Source organism: Taudactylus pleione, unplaced genomic scaffold, assembly GCF_031769625.1.
Source record: "Taudactylus pleione unplaced genomic scaffold, aTauple2 ptg001312l, whole genome shotgun sequence".
Lineage (NCBI taxonomy): Eukaryota > Metazoa > Chordata > Amphibia > Anura > Myobatrachidae > Taudactylus > Taudactylus pleione.
In genome coordinates, this window is record NW_028285712.1 from 452,501 (window position 1) to 468,062 (window position 15,562).

Consider the following 15,562-nt stretch of genomic DNA (forward strand, 5'->3'; position numbering starts at 1 on the left):
CCAGTATCTCACAAGATGCCAGTTTTAATAGACAGAATTTTTATTCTTTGGGCAATAAGACCTTCTTCCAGCCCTCAGTAGCTGGTGGTGCTGCCCAGCCCTTGGTAGCTGGTGGTGGTGTTGCCCGGCCCTCGGTAGCTGGTGGTACTGCCCAGCCCTCGGTAGCTGGTGGTGCTGCCCAGCCCTCGGTAGCTGGTGGTGCTGCCCAGCCCTTGGTAGCTGGTGGTGGTGCTCAGCCCTCGGTAGCTGGTGGTGTTGCACAGTCCTCGGTAGCTGGTGGTGCTGCCCAGCCCTCGGTAGCTGGTGGTGCTTGCACAGCCCTCGGTAGCTGGTGGTGCTTGCCCAGCCCTCGGTAGCTGGTGGTGCTCAGCCCTTGGTAACTGGTGGTGTTGCACAGTCCTCGGTAGCTGGTGGTGCTGCCCAGCCCTCGGTAGCTGGTGGTGTTGCACAGTCCTCGGTAGCTGGTGGTGCTTGCCCAGCCCTCGGTAGCTGGTGGTAGAGGCAGCCTCTTTATCATTGCTGTAGAATAGTTGTAGGTTTTAAGCCCATCAGTTCTTCTCTGAAAAAGGCTTTTTATAACTCCAAAATTCACAATATATTTCAGTTTTTGCTAACCAAAACATTTTTCTTTACCCCCCACCATTTATCAGCTTTGTACCATTCCAGGTTATTCCCTGAACTTAAATTAAATAAAAAATAGAAAATAGAGGTGTGTAACCTCTTGTGAAAGGTAGTGTATATATACAGATCTCTCAGTGTATATATACAGATCTCTCGGTGTATATATACTAAGGATGTGCAGGCTTGGATTAGTTCAGATTTTTCCCACCAAAAATCGGGTATCAGAAAGAGGCAAAACGTCATCTTTCATGGACAAACATCATCATTCCTGGACAAAAGTCCATGAAAGATGACATTTTGCCTCTTTCTGAGACCCAATTTTTGGCGGGAAAAATCTGAATTTTGTGGGAAAATCTCTAATATATACAGATCTCTCGGTGTACGTATACCGCTCTCTCGGTATATGTATATCGATCTCTCAGTGTATGTATACCGATCTCTCAGTTACTGATAGTTATGAATGAGAGCAAATGATATTCCTATAGCGATCAGACCAGACTATACAGAGGATTGCTCTGCCTTTGCACAGATCATCATAGGACAGCAGGAGGTCCCAATTAGCTCAGTCCCTGACTCTGCACTCACATATAGTTTGCAGGAAGATGTCAGCGTATCATCATGATATAAGTGACTTTGAACAAAGCTTGATAGGTGACTCCATCTCCAAAATTAAGATGAAATTTAAATTTTTATGTGTATGTTTCAATGGTGTATCACGAGTGCACAACATCAGGGAAGACATCCAGCATGCAACACCACCGTGGCCGACAAAATACTCTGGGCGACCATAGACAACACTGTAATATACACCCGGCATGCAACATTGATGCAGCTAACATCAATAATGTATCCTGGAGCCACAAATATCAGCATTTGTACAGTGCAACGTTCCCTTTCTTCTATGTGGTATAACAGTTGATGCCCCAATCCGGCTATATTGCTGACCCCAGGGCACAAGGCTCTGCACACCGCCTGAGCTCATTACCACCACTGCATACAAGATCACTGGAAATGTGAAGCCTGGTTTAACGGGTTGAGGTTCCAACTGTATCATACAGATGAATGGGAAAATCCCACAAGGCAATGGACACTACAAAGCAACAAAGGAAAGTCCAGGGTGTTCGTTGCTCTGCTATGGTGTGTGTGGGGGGGTTATTCTGTATTACCAGTTAGTATATAGCACACATAGATTTGGCCCTTCACAACATTCCCTGCCCCAGTGGAGCTTACAATCCATATTCTCTACCACATTAAACACAGACACAATAGGGGCACCTTCTGTCGGGAGACAGATAACCTACCAGTATATTATTGGATTGTGGCTGGAAACCAGAGTACCCGGAGGAAATGCACACAAGTATGGGATGAATATACAGACTGCACAGTTAGGGCTCTGGTGGGAATCACAGCCAAGGCCTTAGTGCTGTGAGGAAGATATGCCGACCATTACACCAACCATTGATCCCTGATACATCTGCAGACATCACTGACTGGCAGACACTATGTAACTATCCTTGCAGATCATTTACACCCATTCAGGTCATGCATTCAGATGGAAACTGGCTCTTCCAGCACAAGCCATCACAAGGCTCCATAGCCGGCAGATTATGGCTGGAGGGGTTAGTGCAGACAATGTCTATCTACACAGTACTACAGAGCTTGTGGTGTCAATGCATCATTCTATGACAGCTGTAATCCCACAGAGAGCAGGACCTACAGGTTTCTGCTACGGGTGTATAACAGGATAAGGAAACTGCAATACATTTCACACATGCTTCATATCTTCCAGTCTGGTTGATAACATGTCATTTATATATGTGAATAACAAGAGATATGGTAAGAACTTACCTTTGTTATCTCTGTTTCTACGAAGTCCATAGGGTCCACAGGGTTGACCTTGGGGTTATAGCTGGATCAGGATCCATGGGCACCACACAGTTAAGCTTTTAGCTCCCAGGATGCACTTGGGTCCTTCCCTATACCCCGCCCCCGAGCCACAGGCACCTCAGTTGGTAAGCAGCCTAGGCCGGAGGAGAGTATGGAACAGAGAGAAGGAAGACTGGAACACACAAGAAACCATACTCACAGAAATGGGAGACGGAAAACCAGTGACCAGCCACACAGCCCATTTGAAGCCAGGTGCGTCAGGGCGGGCGCCCTGTGGACCCTATGGACTTCGTAGAAACAGAGATAACAAAGGTAAGTTCTTACCATATCTCTTGTTTTCTACTTCAGGGTCCATAGGGGGTCCACAGGGTTGACCTTGGGGATATCCCAAAGCAGTTCAACTAAGGGCGGGGACGCTCCTGTGCTGAAAGGAGCACCCGGCGCCCAAAGGATGCATCCTGAGAGGCGAAAGTGTCAAACGCATAGAACCTCAAAAACGTTTGAATTGAAGACCAAGTGGCCACCTTACACAGCTGAACAGCAGAGGCGCCACGTCTAGCAGCCCAAGAGGGACCCACAGAACGAGTGGAATGAGCCTTAACAGAGGCTGGCACAGGTAAACTCTCCTGTACATAAGCCTCACAAATAACGTAACGAAGCCAAAGGGCTAACGTTTGTTTGTTGGCAGGCCAACCCCTCTTGTGAAAACCAAAGAGGATAAACAAGGAATCAGACTTCCTAACCGAAGCCGTCCGGTCCACATAAATTCTAAGCGCCCGGACCACATCTAAGGAAGTCTCACCAGCTGAAAGATCAGGGGACTGAAAAGCTGGCACAACAAGTTCCTGATTAATGTGGAACTTCGAGACCACTTTGGGCAAAAACTCAGGACGAGTGCGGAGCACCGCTGTCCTGGTGAAAAATCAGGAAAGCGCCCCCAATTCAGACACCCTCCTGGCCGAAGCAATTGCCAGGAGAAAAACAGTCTTAAACGTCAGCCACTTGAGCTCCACCACCTCAAACGGAGGACCCTGCAGGACCCGTAGAACCACCGCCAAGTCCCAAGGAGCCACAGGAGGCACAAAGGGAGGCTGGATCCTGAGAACACCTTGGAAAAAGGTGTGAACATCCGGCAGTAATGCAATCCACTGTTGAAACCACACGGACAAGGCGGACACATGAACCTTCAGAGATGCAAGGCGTAAGCCGAGGTCCAATCCTGATTGAAGAAATTCCAAGATCCTAGAAACTCGGAACACCTGAGGATCATAATGTCTGGACTCACACCACTGAAAGTAAGTGTGCCACACCCTGTGATAAATCCGTGCTGAAGCAGGCTTGCGTGCCCTGAGCATGGTACCAATAACCGAACTGGAGAAGCCCCGAGACCTCAAGACGGCTGTCTCAAGAGCCACGCCATCAAAGACAGCCGACCCAGATCCGGGTAAAGGCAGGGCCCCTGAGACAACAGGTCCCGACGCTGAGGAAGAAGGTACGGAGCGTCGATGGAGAGGCTCCTGAGATTGGACTACCAAGGACGTCTGGGCCACGTCGGAGCTACCAGCACGTGCGTACCGCCGTCCTGCTTGAATTTCCGCAGAACCCGAGGAAGTAGTGATATCGGAGGAAACAGATACGCCAGGTGAAACATCCATTTCACCGACAGCGCGTCCACCAGACTTGCGCCTGCGTCTCTTGTCCTTGACCCGGGCAACTTGTGATTGTGACGGGAGGCCATCAAGTCCAGCTCCGGCAGTCCCCACCTGTCCACGAGTAGCTGAAACACCTCTGGGTGAAGCGACCATTCCCCGGGATGCACGTCGTGACGGCTGAGGAAGTCCGCTTCCCAATTGAGGACTCCGGGGATGAAGACCGCCGAGATCGCTGGAATGTGACACTCCGCCCAAGTCAGGATGCGAGGCACCTCCGACATCGCTGCCCGACTGCGAGTTCCTCCTTGGTGGTTGATATACGCCACCGCGGTGGCGTTGTCGAACTGCACCTGTACTGCCCTTCCGTGAAGAGCGGGACCGGACGACTGCAGGGCCCTGTATACTGCCCGCAGTTCCAGGATGTTGATGGGGAGAAGTGCTTCTTCCGCAGACCAACGACCCTGGAGAGACAATGAACCGGTCACTGCCCCCCAACCCCGGAGACTGGCACCCGTCGTGAGCAGGACCCAGTCCGGGATCCAAAAGGGGCGCCCCTCGACCAGATGAGCTGTCTGAAGCCACCAAGCCAAAGATTGCCGAACCTCCGGAGACAACACCAGCACCTGAGAGCGGCTCCGGTGAGGTAACCCGTTCCATTCCGATAGAATCAGCCCCTGCAGGGGCCGGGAATGGAACTGGGCAAATTCCACCATGTCGAATGTCGACACCATGGAGCCAAGAACTCTCATAGCCGAATGCACCGACAGGCGGCGACTGCTCAGGCAACTGCGTATCCGCAGCTGTAGGGAGGCGACTTCTCCGGAGTCAGAAAAATCCTTTGCTGACGCGAATCCAGCAGGGCTCCCAAATGAACCATCCGCTGTGATGGAATCAGGGAGGACTTTTTCCAATTTATCAACCACTCGTGTGCTTGCAGGCAAGCGATCGTCAGGTGGAGATGTTGAAGCAGTACCTCCGGGGAGCTCGCCAGCAACAGGAGGTCATCCAGATACGGCAGCAGCTGTACATTCTGGTTCCGAAGACGTGCGGCCATGACCGCCATAATCTTCGTGAACACCCTCGGTGCAGTGGAGAGACCAAAGGGTAGCGCTCGGAACTGATAGTGGTGTTGAAGGATAGCGAACCTCAGATACTGCTGGTGCGAAAGTGCTATCGGAACATGGAGGTAGGCGTCCTGGATATCCAGGGACACCATGTAATCCCCCGGTTCCATCGCCAGAATGATGGAGCGTAACGTTTCCATCCTGAACTTGGGAACTCTGAGGAATTTGTTCAGAGACTTCAAGTTGAGGATAGGGCGATGAGAACCATTGGGTTTCTGCACCAGAAACAGAGACGAATAATACCCCGTCCCTCGTTGTGATTGAGGAACGGGAACAACGACCCCTGCTTTCAGCAAGGACTCTATAGCCTCCTGAATCTGTAACGCCTTGGTCTTGTCCTGAGAAGGACTGGTGCAGAAAAACTGGTGGGGTGGTCTGTGCCGAAAAGACAGGGCGTACCCCTGGGAGACCACTTCTCGAACCCAGGCATCCGTGGTGGTATTGTGCCAGCACTGGGTAAATAGAAGTCGGCCTCCCACTCTGAGGTCCCCCAGAGGGAGGCCCGTCCCATCAGGCCGCAGGTTTATCTTCCTGCTTGGAAGAAGGGCGCCGAGCACTCCAGGCTTGCTTCTTGGGTTTAGAGGCATTCTTACTCGCAGACTGTCTCGCGAAGGACTGACCTTTTGCCTTACCCTGCACCCGAAAGGAACGAAAAGCCGAACTCCGAACCTTAGCAGGCAGTGCCGCCGAAGGGAGGAAAGCCGACTTGGATTTAGCCAGGGTATCCACTATTTTGTCCAAGTCCGGACCAAATAGTAATTCCCCATTGAAAGGTAAGGCCTCCAGGCCTTTCTCTGAATCAGAGTCCGCTCTCCAGGACCGCAACCATAAGGATCGGCGGGCAGACACCGCTGCAGCCGATACCCGCAAAGTCAGCAGACTAGCATCTAAAGAAGCTTCCCCAATGTAAGAAGCAGCGTCCCTCATCTGTCCCAACAACGCCCTCTGGACATCCGGAGCGTCGTCCAGGAAGGTATCTTCCAATGTATTGGCCCACCCCTCAATGGCCTTGGCCACCCAGGAGATGGCCATGGACGGTCGGGCCACCGCCCCGGAGAGGGAGTAAATAGACTTTAAGCAAGTTTCAACTTTCCTGTCCATGGGGTCCTTCAGCGAGGATATCGACGGTAATGGTAAGGTAGCACCCCGAGTTAAACGGGTGACATGGGAATCCACCGCCGGTGGAGTTTCCCATTTTTTACAATGTGCCTCAGGGAAGGGATAATAAGTCAACCGCTTCTGAGGAAGGAACCTCTTACTGGGCGCCTGCCAAGCTACTGCCATATGATCCGTCAACTGATCCGACAGGGGAAACACCGCAGAAGCCACCTTAGTTTTCTTGAAACTAGGAAACTTCGACTTAGGAACCGGTGCCTCATCCTCTATAAGAAGAATAGCTCGCACCGCCCTAACCAGTGCTCGCACATTAATGGATGACTTGGTATCCACTTCCTGGCCCGAGGCGTCCGAGTCAGTGTCATCAGGGACCTCCCCATCATCTGAGGAACCCTCTGAGTCCGAAACCTGAGCCGCCCGCGCCATAAGTGGGCGTTTTGAAACCCTGGAAGGCATGTCAGTCTGCAACATTGACTGAAAAGCCGAGGATGCGGCAGCCAAATTTTGCACGGAGTTGGAGAACACATCCACCCAGGGTGGAGGAGTCGCCATAGGGGCCTGAAAAGGTACCACAGGCTGCTGCGGCACAGGGGAAGCCTGTATATACATAGGCAACCCCGCATAGGGACCCACAGACTGAGACCCAGGAGGACTCCACAATAACTGCGGGACACCCGGGGAATGGTCGGCTGGGGTAACGCCCTAGTAGGGAGAGCAGTCGGGACCGACAGACGGTCCGCGATAGACACCAGCACTTGAGAAAACATCGCCCATGGTGGTTCCTGCGTCACAGAAGGTTTGGATGGGCCAGGAGCCACCTGGCACCGACTACACAGGCCATCCTGTGACAAAACCTCCCTATCCACTCCTGCAGAACAGCGTCCGCAGGAGGCCAACGCCGGAGCCACTGAGCGCTCAACCTCCTCGTCTGACATGACAGAATATATTATATATCTGGCAACAGGGCAGAAGTAAACGCACTCACCGGTGTTGAACAACAGCCCACAATATGGCACTGTGTCGAACACAACTGTATGTGACGAACCACACAAATACGTGATCTATATAAGTGAGGTCAGTAGAAACACCCTTCCCCCACACACCTGCAGGGCTTGTAGGAGAAGCAAAGGGACAGGTATAAGCTGACAGTAAGTGGAAAATAAGCACAGACAGGCAGCACTAGCAAAAGTCACATACCATGCAGAGAAGATATACTCACTGCACCTTTCCACTACAATCAACCTCCCAGATTCAGTGTCTGGGAGGGCTATAGTGCTGTGTACACTGTCCTTAAATCAGGGGAGAGGTACACAGGGGGACCGGTCCGCGTGCTCCCTGAGATCTGCGCTGCCACTGTGAGAAAATGGCCCCCAGAGACCTCAGAGGAGGAGTGGCCGAAGAGTCTGCAGATCAGCGACGCCAGACTGCGTGCTGAAAGGCGCGATGAGCTGAGGGGAGGAGCCGCTGAACAGGGAAGGCTTCCTCCCCTGGCTGGCCATAACCCCAGGGATGCTGGCTTCCCGCTTGCCTGTTATCCCTGGTGGTCTAGTGGTCCCACGGGTTATGGGGGGGGCCCACCGCCACTGCCAGCAGCCTCCGGTCTGTCCCCAGGACCGGAGGCTAAAGGACTGCATTTTAAGGCATTCCGCGCGCCGCCACTAGCCAGCGACGCGCGGCTTACCTGAATCCCCGGCGACTCCGGCAGCAGTCCTGGGAGGTAGACAGAGTCCGGCTAGTACGGACTCTGTCCTCCCGCCGCGATCCCCAGATCAGTACAGGCGTCGCGGCGCCAGTCGGGGATCAGAGCGGCAACGTGGGCGTCTGTATAGACAGCCCTTCGCTGCCATCTGTAGGAATAAAATAAATATCTAAAATAAAAAGCTTCTGGGGGCTGCTCCTGCAGCCCCCCTGCGCGGTGACCGACTCTGGCCGGGCACCAACTTACACTGAGGTGCCTGTGGCTCGGGGGCGGGGTATAGAGAAGGACCCAAGTGCATCCTGGGAGCTAAAAGCTTAACTGTGTGGTGCCCATGGATCCTGATCCAGCTATAACCCCAAGGTCAACCCTGTGGACCCCCTATGGACCCTGAAGTAGAAAGTAATTTTATACCATGTTAATATACTGTGTGATGGGAACTTTGAATGCCCTCCATAACTCAGTGCTATAAATACCCTGTGTGAGTAGACTCTGTACATTTCATTGTTTTTATTCCATTTAAAAACAAAAAGCATTTTTACTATGCATAGTGGTTAGAATTGTTGCATCATAGTGCTGGGGTGTAAGGTACTATTCCTAAGGCCATATTTGTGTGGAGTTTATATGTTCTCTCCTTGATTGTGTTTCCACTAGTAACTCTGGCTTCCTCTCACAAACCTCATAGGCAGACTGGTAGGTTAAGTGGCTTTTGATAAAAATGGAACCTGGTGTGTGATGAGGAATTACATTGTAAGCTCCAACAGGGGCATGGACTGATGTAACTGATTACTCAGAATAGCAACGGAGCACATCCAAGATGGCTGCCTCACCTTATACAAATATGCAAAGTGTTTGAAATCCTATTAGGAGAAAAGTGCTATATAAACAAATAATGTAATTAGTTATCTTAAATTTGACATTTTAATACATGCTCGTTTCAAGTCTACCAATTAAGGAAATTAAACTGTGACTTTCTCATGCCTTACAACAGCTGGTTCTCACCTGTGACTTCTCTGATGTTTAATAAGATCAGATGATTGTGAAAAACATTTCCCACACTTAGAACATGGAAATGGTTTCTCACCTGTATGACTTCTCTGATGTTTAACAAGATCTGATTTCCGTATAAAACATTTCCCACACTCAGAACATGGAAATGGCTTCTCACCTGTGTGTGTTTTCTGATGTCTAACACAATCTGATCTCTGTATAAAACATTTCCCACACTCAGAACATTGAAATGGCTTCTCATTCATGTGACTTCTCTTATGTATAACAAGAGGTGATTTATGTGTATAACATTTTCCACACTCAGAACACTGAAATGGCTTCTCACCCGTGTGACTTCTCTCATGTATAACAAGATCTGATTTTCGTAGGAAACTTTTCCCACACTCAGAACATGGAAATGGTTTCTCACCTGTGTGACTTCTCTGATGTTGAACAAGATGTGATTTATGTGAAAAACATTTCCCACACTCAGAGCATAGAAATGGCCTCTCACTTGTGTGACTTCTTTTCTTATGTCTAGCAAGAGATGACTGGTTTGAAAAACATTTTCCACACTCAGAGCATGGAAATGGTTTCTCACCCGTGTGACTTCTCTGATGTATAATCAACTGTGATTCCTGTGTAAAACTTTTCCCACACTCAGAACATGGAAATTGTTTTTCACCTGTGTGACTTCTCTGATGTGCAACAAGATCGGATTTATTTTTGAAACGTTTTCCACACTCAGAGCATGGAAATGGTTTCTCACCTGTGTGGACTCTTTCATGTATAACAAGAGATGATTTGCTGATAAAACATTTCCCACACACAGAGCATGGAAATGGTTTCTCACCTGTGTGGACTCTTTCATGTATAACAAAAGATGATTTGCTGATAAAACATTTCTCACACTGAGAGCATGGAAATGGTTTTTCACCTGTGTGAGTTCTCTGATGTGCAACAAGATATGATTTCTGTGCAAAGCATTTCTCACACTCAGAGCATGGAAATGGATTCTCACCTGTGTGACTTCTTTCATGTATAACAAGATCTGATTTTCGTGGGAAACATTTCCCGCACTCAGAACAAGGAAATGGCAGCTCACCTGTGTGACTTCTCTCATGAATAACAAGACCTTGCTTGTGTGCAAAACATTTCCCACACTCAGAGCATGGATATGGTTTCTCACCTGTGTGACTTCTCTGATGTCTAACAAGATATGATTTTAGTGAAAAACATTTCCCACATTCAGAACATGGAAATGGCCTCTCACCTTTGTGACGTCTCTCATGTCTAAGAAGATATAATTTCAGAGTAAAACATTTCCCACACTCAGAACATGGAAATGGCCTCTCAGCTGTGTGACGTCTCTGATGTGCAACAAGATGTGATTTCAGAGTAAAACATTTCCCACACTCAGAGCATGAAAATGGCCTATCACCTGTGTGACTAGTCTCAACTAGGTTAGCTGTAAAACAATTCTGAAATTTAGAAGAGGACATTATTGTATCACTGCCATGATCTGTAGTTTGTGAAGCAATATGAGAGTTACCAGGAGAACATTCCCCAAGAATAGAGGGATCGGATGATATATCTGCACTGTGAAGTGCTGGATGTATATTTAGGGTAACGTGGTTTTCTTCTGGAGACTCACGTGTGATGTTCCTATCTTCTAATTTCAAATGAGGAGACCACGCGAGATTCTCCTCCAAAGTATTCCTTGAATTGGGTCCATCTAGTAGAAATAAAATTGTTAACCAAGAATATCACAACAAAGGTGTCATTAATCACTATTTATCTCACCCCTATTCCCATAGGTTTGTGCTTTGTACAACCTAATGCAGAACACTTTGGGCTGGTACTGCTCACACTAATAAATATAATACAGGAGAAGAAAGGAGACAAGGGGAGCTTTGCTGAGTGATGCACTAAAGATCATATATTTTACTTTACCAAAATTTACATTTTATTGGAACTTGCATTAAAATTAATTCAGAACATGTTCCCACATAACATAATATATGTATTTTGTAATCATTTATTTAATCCATTTGTCCTACTATTACAAACATAAAAACAGCTAAAATAAAATAATTTGTGCAAATGTTGGGTTAGTAATTAGTGATCAAACATTGCCGTTATGTTTCAGCTCCGAAACATCGTTTGCCGCTTGCGATAATTAATATGAACGTGTAACAATCTCAATAAATGTAGTTATTTTGTTTGACCCATTCACGCTAGGTAATATAAGTTATTATGTGCAGCAGGTCGATATATAATAAGCCAGTCACTGTGACACGTTATTATGTGCGGCAGTCTGATATGTAATAAGCCAGTCACTGTGACACGTTATTATGTGCAGCAGGCTGATATGTAATAAGCCAGTCACTGTGACACGTTATTGTGTGCAGCAGACTGATATGTAATAAGCCAGTCACTGTGACACGTTATTATGTGCAGCAGGCTGATATGTAATAAGCCAGTCACTGTGACACGTTATTATGTGCAGCAGGCTGATATGTAATAACCCAGTCACTGTGACACGTTATTATGTGCAGCAGGTCGATATGTAATAAGCCAGTCACTATGACACGTTATTATGTGCAGCAGGCTGATATGTAATAAGCCAGTCACTGTGACACGTTATTATGAGCAGCAGGCTGATATGTAATAAGCCAGTCACTGTGACACGTTATTGTGTGCAGAAGACTGATATGTAATAAGCCAGTCACTGTGACACGTTATTATGTGCAGCAGGCCGATATGTAATAAGCCAGTCACTGTGACATGTTATGTGCAGCAGGCTGATATGTAATAAGCCAGTCACTGTGACACGTTATTATGTGCAGCAGGCTGATATGTAATAAGCCAGTCACTGTGACATGTTATTATGTGCAGCAGGCTGATATGTAATAAGCCAGTCACTGTGACACGTTATTATGTGCAGCAGGCTGATATGTAATAAGCCAGTCACTGTGACACGTTATTATGTGCAGCAGGCTGATATGTAATAAGCCAGTCACAGTGACACGTTATTATGTGCTGCAGGCTGATATGTAATAAGCCAGTCAATGTGACACGTTATGTGTAGCAGGCTGATATGTAATAAGCCAGTCACTGTGACACGTTATTATGTGCAGCAGGCTGATATGTAATAAGCCAGTTACTGTGACACGTTATTATGTGCAGCAGGCTGATATGTAATAAGCCAGTCACTGTGACACGCTATTATGAGCAGCAGGCTGATGTGTAATAAGCCAGTCACTATGACACGTTATTATGTGCAGCAGGCTGATATGTAATAACCCAGTCACTGTGACACGTTATATGCAGCAGGCTGATGTGTAATAAGCCAGTCACTGTGACACGTTATTATGTGCAGCAGGCTGATATGTAATAAGCCAGTTACTGTGACACGTTATTATGTGCAGCAGGCCGATATGTAATAAGCCAGTCACTGTGACTGATTAGGACAGGCCTGGTCAACCTGTGGTTCTCCAGCTGTTGTGAAACTACAAATCCCAGCATTGCCTGCCAGTTTTAGCATTCCCTAATAGCAAAACTGTGGCAGGGCATGCTGGGGGTTATAGTTTCATACAGCTGGAGAGCCACACGTTGGCCAGGCTTGCATTAGGGTGATAAACCAAAGATATTGAGGTGGTTGGGTGTAATTTAAAGATGGGTCACTGGGGTAATTCTTTTATTTGTTCTACCTGTCAAAATATTACAGAATCGTGGGACTGAAAAATAAGAATTTTGCGCCCATCACTGGCATCGCTTGCGCCAAAAGTATGGAAGCGGTAAAAAAGAGGCTCCGACAGCACGCATCGAGTTGAGGCCGGAACTGTCACATTCGAGGACAAATATGCCTGCCTAATGGCAGAAGTGACCCATCTAGTGATGGACCCTTTTGAAGCAGGCCAGCCTCTCTGGTGCATCAATCAACACCAACAATGATTCCGTACACCTCGAAGACGCAGTACGGTCCAAGTAAATGCGTAACGCACGTACCACATCCAACAGTGATAAGGAAGAAGCTTCACTAGTCACTGAATCCTGGCAGAAAGCCAATACCACCTTTGGCAGAAAGGAAGCTTTAGTGCGTAAAAAAATAATAAGCGGAGATTTACAGGAAAGAGACGCTAATTCCGATATCCACCTGGCCGAGGAAATGGGCAAAAGGAAAACCACCTTCAGAGTGAGATATCGCAATTCTACAGACTCCAAAGGCTCAATGGTACCAAAACTAAATTCAAATCCCAATTAGGAACTGGAGGTAAATAAGGAGATTGCATGCGAAGAACTCCATGTAAGAAGGTCTGAACTTCTGGAATGGTGGCCAATTTCCTTTGAAACAGAATCGACAGGGATGACTTTTGTCCATTAATAGAGGACAATCTCAGACCCTTACCCAATCCCCCTTGTAAAAAGGACAAGAGGTGAGATACTCAGAATATTTCAGGTGTGAACTTGTGTTGGTTACACCAAGAAATATATATATCTTCCATATCAAATTATAAATCTGGGAAGTAACTGGTTTAAAAGCCTGTATCATGGTTTTCACCACAGACACTGCAAACCTTTTGGTCCTCTGAATTTTGGATTCAACAACCATGCCGCCAAGCAATGCAAATTGGGGTGACGGCATGGGCCCTGAAGCAACAGCTCTGGACGCAGAGGCAGATAAAATGGAATGTCTAAATAAAAGACAAAGCTAGTGGGTTTCAACCAATCTGCCCACAGCAGCCCAAATAGGTCTCATAGAATTATGTACCACTGATGGCGCAGCCAATCTGGAACCACCATAATAACCCTTCGGCCCACCTGTCAAATTTGGGGGAATTACCCTTTGTACCATTACCAGAGGAGGAAATATGTATCCCAGCTGGAACAGCCAAGGTGCTATTATGGCATCCACCAGAGATGCCTGAGGATCCCTGGACTGAGATCCGTAACCTTGGCAGTTTCTTGTTGAGGAGAAACCATTAAATCAATGTCCGGAGATCTCCATCTGGCAACTATTTCTGCAAACAGCTCCTGGTGTAATTCCCATTCCCCTGCCTGCACACTGTGGCGACTTAACAAGTCTGCCTCCCAGTTGTCCACCCCTGGAATGTAAACTGCTGAAATAGTTGGAACCCAATTTACTGCTCAATGAAGAATCTGAGAAACCTCCCTCATTGCCAGCCAGCTGCATTTGCCACCCTGCTTGTTTATGTATGCAACTGCTGTGGCATTATCTGAATTCATACTGGTAAATTCTTTAAATAGCATTGAGCCTGAATCAATGCATATAGAATTGCCCTTAGTTCCAGTATATTGATAGGAAGAGCAGTTTCCTGGGCAGACCATACACCCTGCAAGTGTCTGTACAGAACCACTGCCCCCCAGCCTGTAATGCTGGCATCTGTGGTGACAACGGCTTTTACTGACAATTGGCAACCCTGGTCCAGATTTGCATCCTGTAACTACCAGCGGAGAGACTGCCGGATTTGCAGAGATAGCCTGAACATCTGATTGTTTAATCGAGGGTCTGGTTTTATCCATCAATGAAACAATTGGTTCCGTGGAGGTCGGACGTGAAATCTGGCAAAAGGAACAGCTTCTAATGAAGCTACCATTTTCCTCATTACCTGCATAGCCCTTAGAACCGATATGAGACATCTGTAAATGGTCCTTATTCTGTATTGAAGATCCTGAATCTTTGCCTGTGGCAGAAACACTCTGTGACACTGAGTGTCGAAGAGAAGACCCAAAAATACCATCCTCTGAGATAGAATTAAATTTGATTTGGGAAAGTTGATGATCCAGCCGAATCTCTGGAGCATGCCTAAAGTAATCTGAATATGTTGTTTCAATAGAGCTATTAAGGGATCCCTTAGCAACAAATAGTTTAGATAAGCAGACACATATAATCCCTCTCTCCTGAGTAGGAATATAATTATAAAGACTCTGGGGGCGGTGGCCAAACCAAATGGCAGAGCCTGAAACTGAAAATGTTGATGCTGCACTGCAAACCGCAGAAGATGCTGATGATCCCGCCATATAGGAATATGGAGGTAGGTAGGCATCCTTGATATCTATGGAAGCCAGAAAATCTTCTTCTTACAATAGAACAAATGAATGACCTTATTGACTCCATCTTGAATTTCTCCAAGTGAAGATAAACATTTAAGTCCCTGAAGTTGAGAATGGGTCGGAATGACCCGTCCGGTTTGTCTACTAAGAGAAGATTAGAGTAAAACCACAGAACTACTTGTAGTGCTGGAAATTGAATACTTTCTCCGGAATGGAAAGCGCAGAAATTGCCTGCATGAGAGCCGCCTTTCTGCAACCATCAACAGGGAGGAGTTGAAAAGAACCTTCTTGGAACAGGACCCTCAAAATCCAAAATGTAACCCCTGGTGACTATATGACTTACCCAAAAATCGGGATTGTATTGAATCCAAGTTTCCTGGAACTTGAGTAAGCGACTT

At 47.4% G+C, this 15,562-nt stretch overlaps 2 protein-coding genes across 3 annotated transcripts in view; one reads left to right on the forward strand and one right to left on the reverse strand.

The window, feature by feature from the left end:
* LOC148443297 (uncharacterized) overlaps positions 1-15,562 on the forward strand; it is an 84,335-nt gene that overhangs the window by 40,580 nt on the left and 28,193 nt on the right. The gene's annotated exons all lie outside the window — the stretch shown is intronic.
* LOC148443298 (uncharacterized) overlaps positions 8,947-15,562 on the reverse strand; it is a 96,518-nt gene continuing 89,902 nt past the window's right edge. The window contains exon 7 of one of the 2 annotated variants that reach the window (XM_088462996.1): positions 8,947-10,821. In XM_088462996.1, the coding sequence (XP_088319122.1) occupies positions 9,095-10,821 (1,727 nt within the window). In that variant the 3' untranslated portion in view covers positions 8,947-9,094. The remainder of the gene's footprint in view (positions 10,822-15,562) is intronic. The other variant, XM_088462997.1, reaches the window with a different exon arrangement.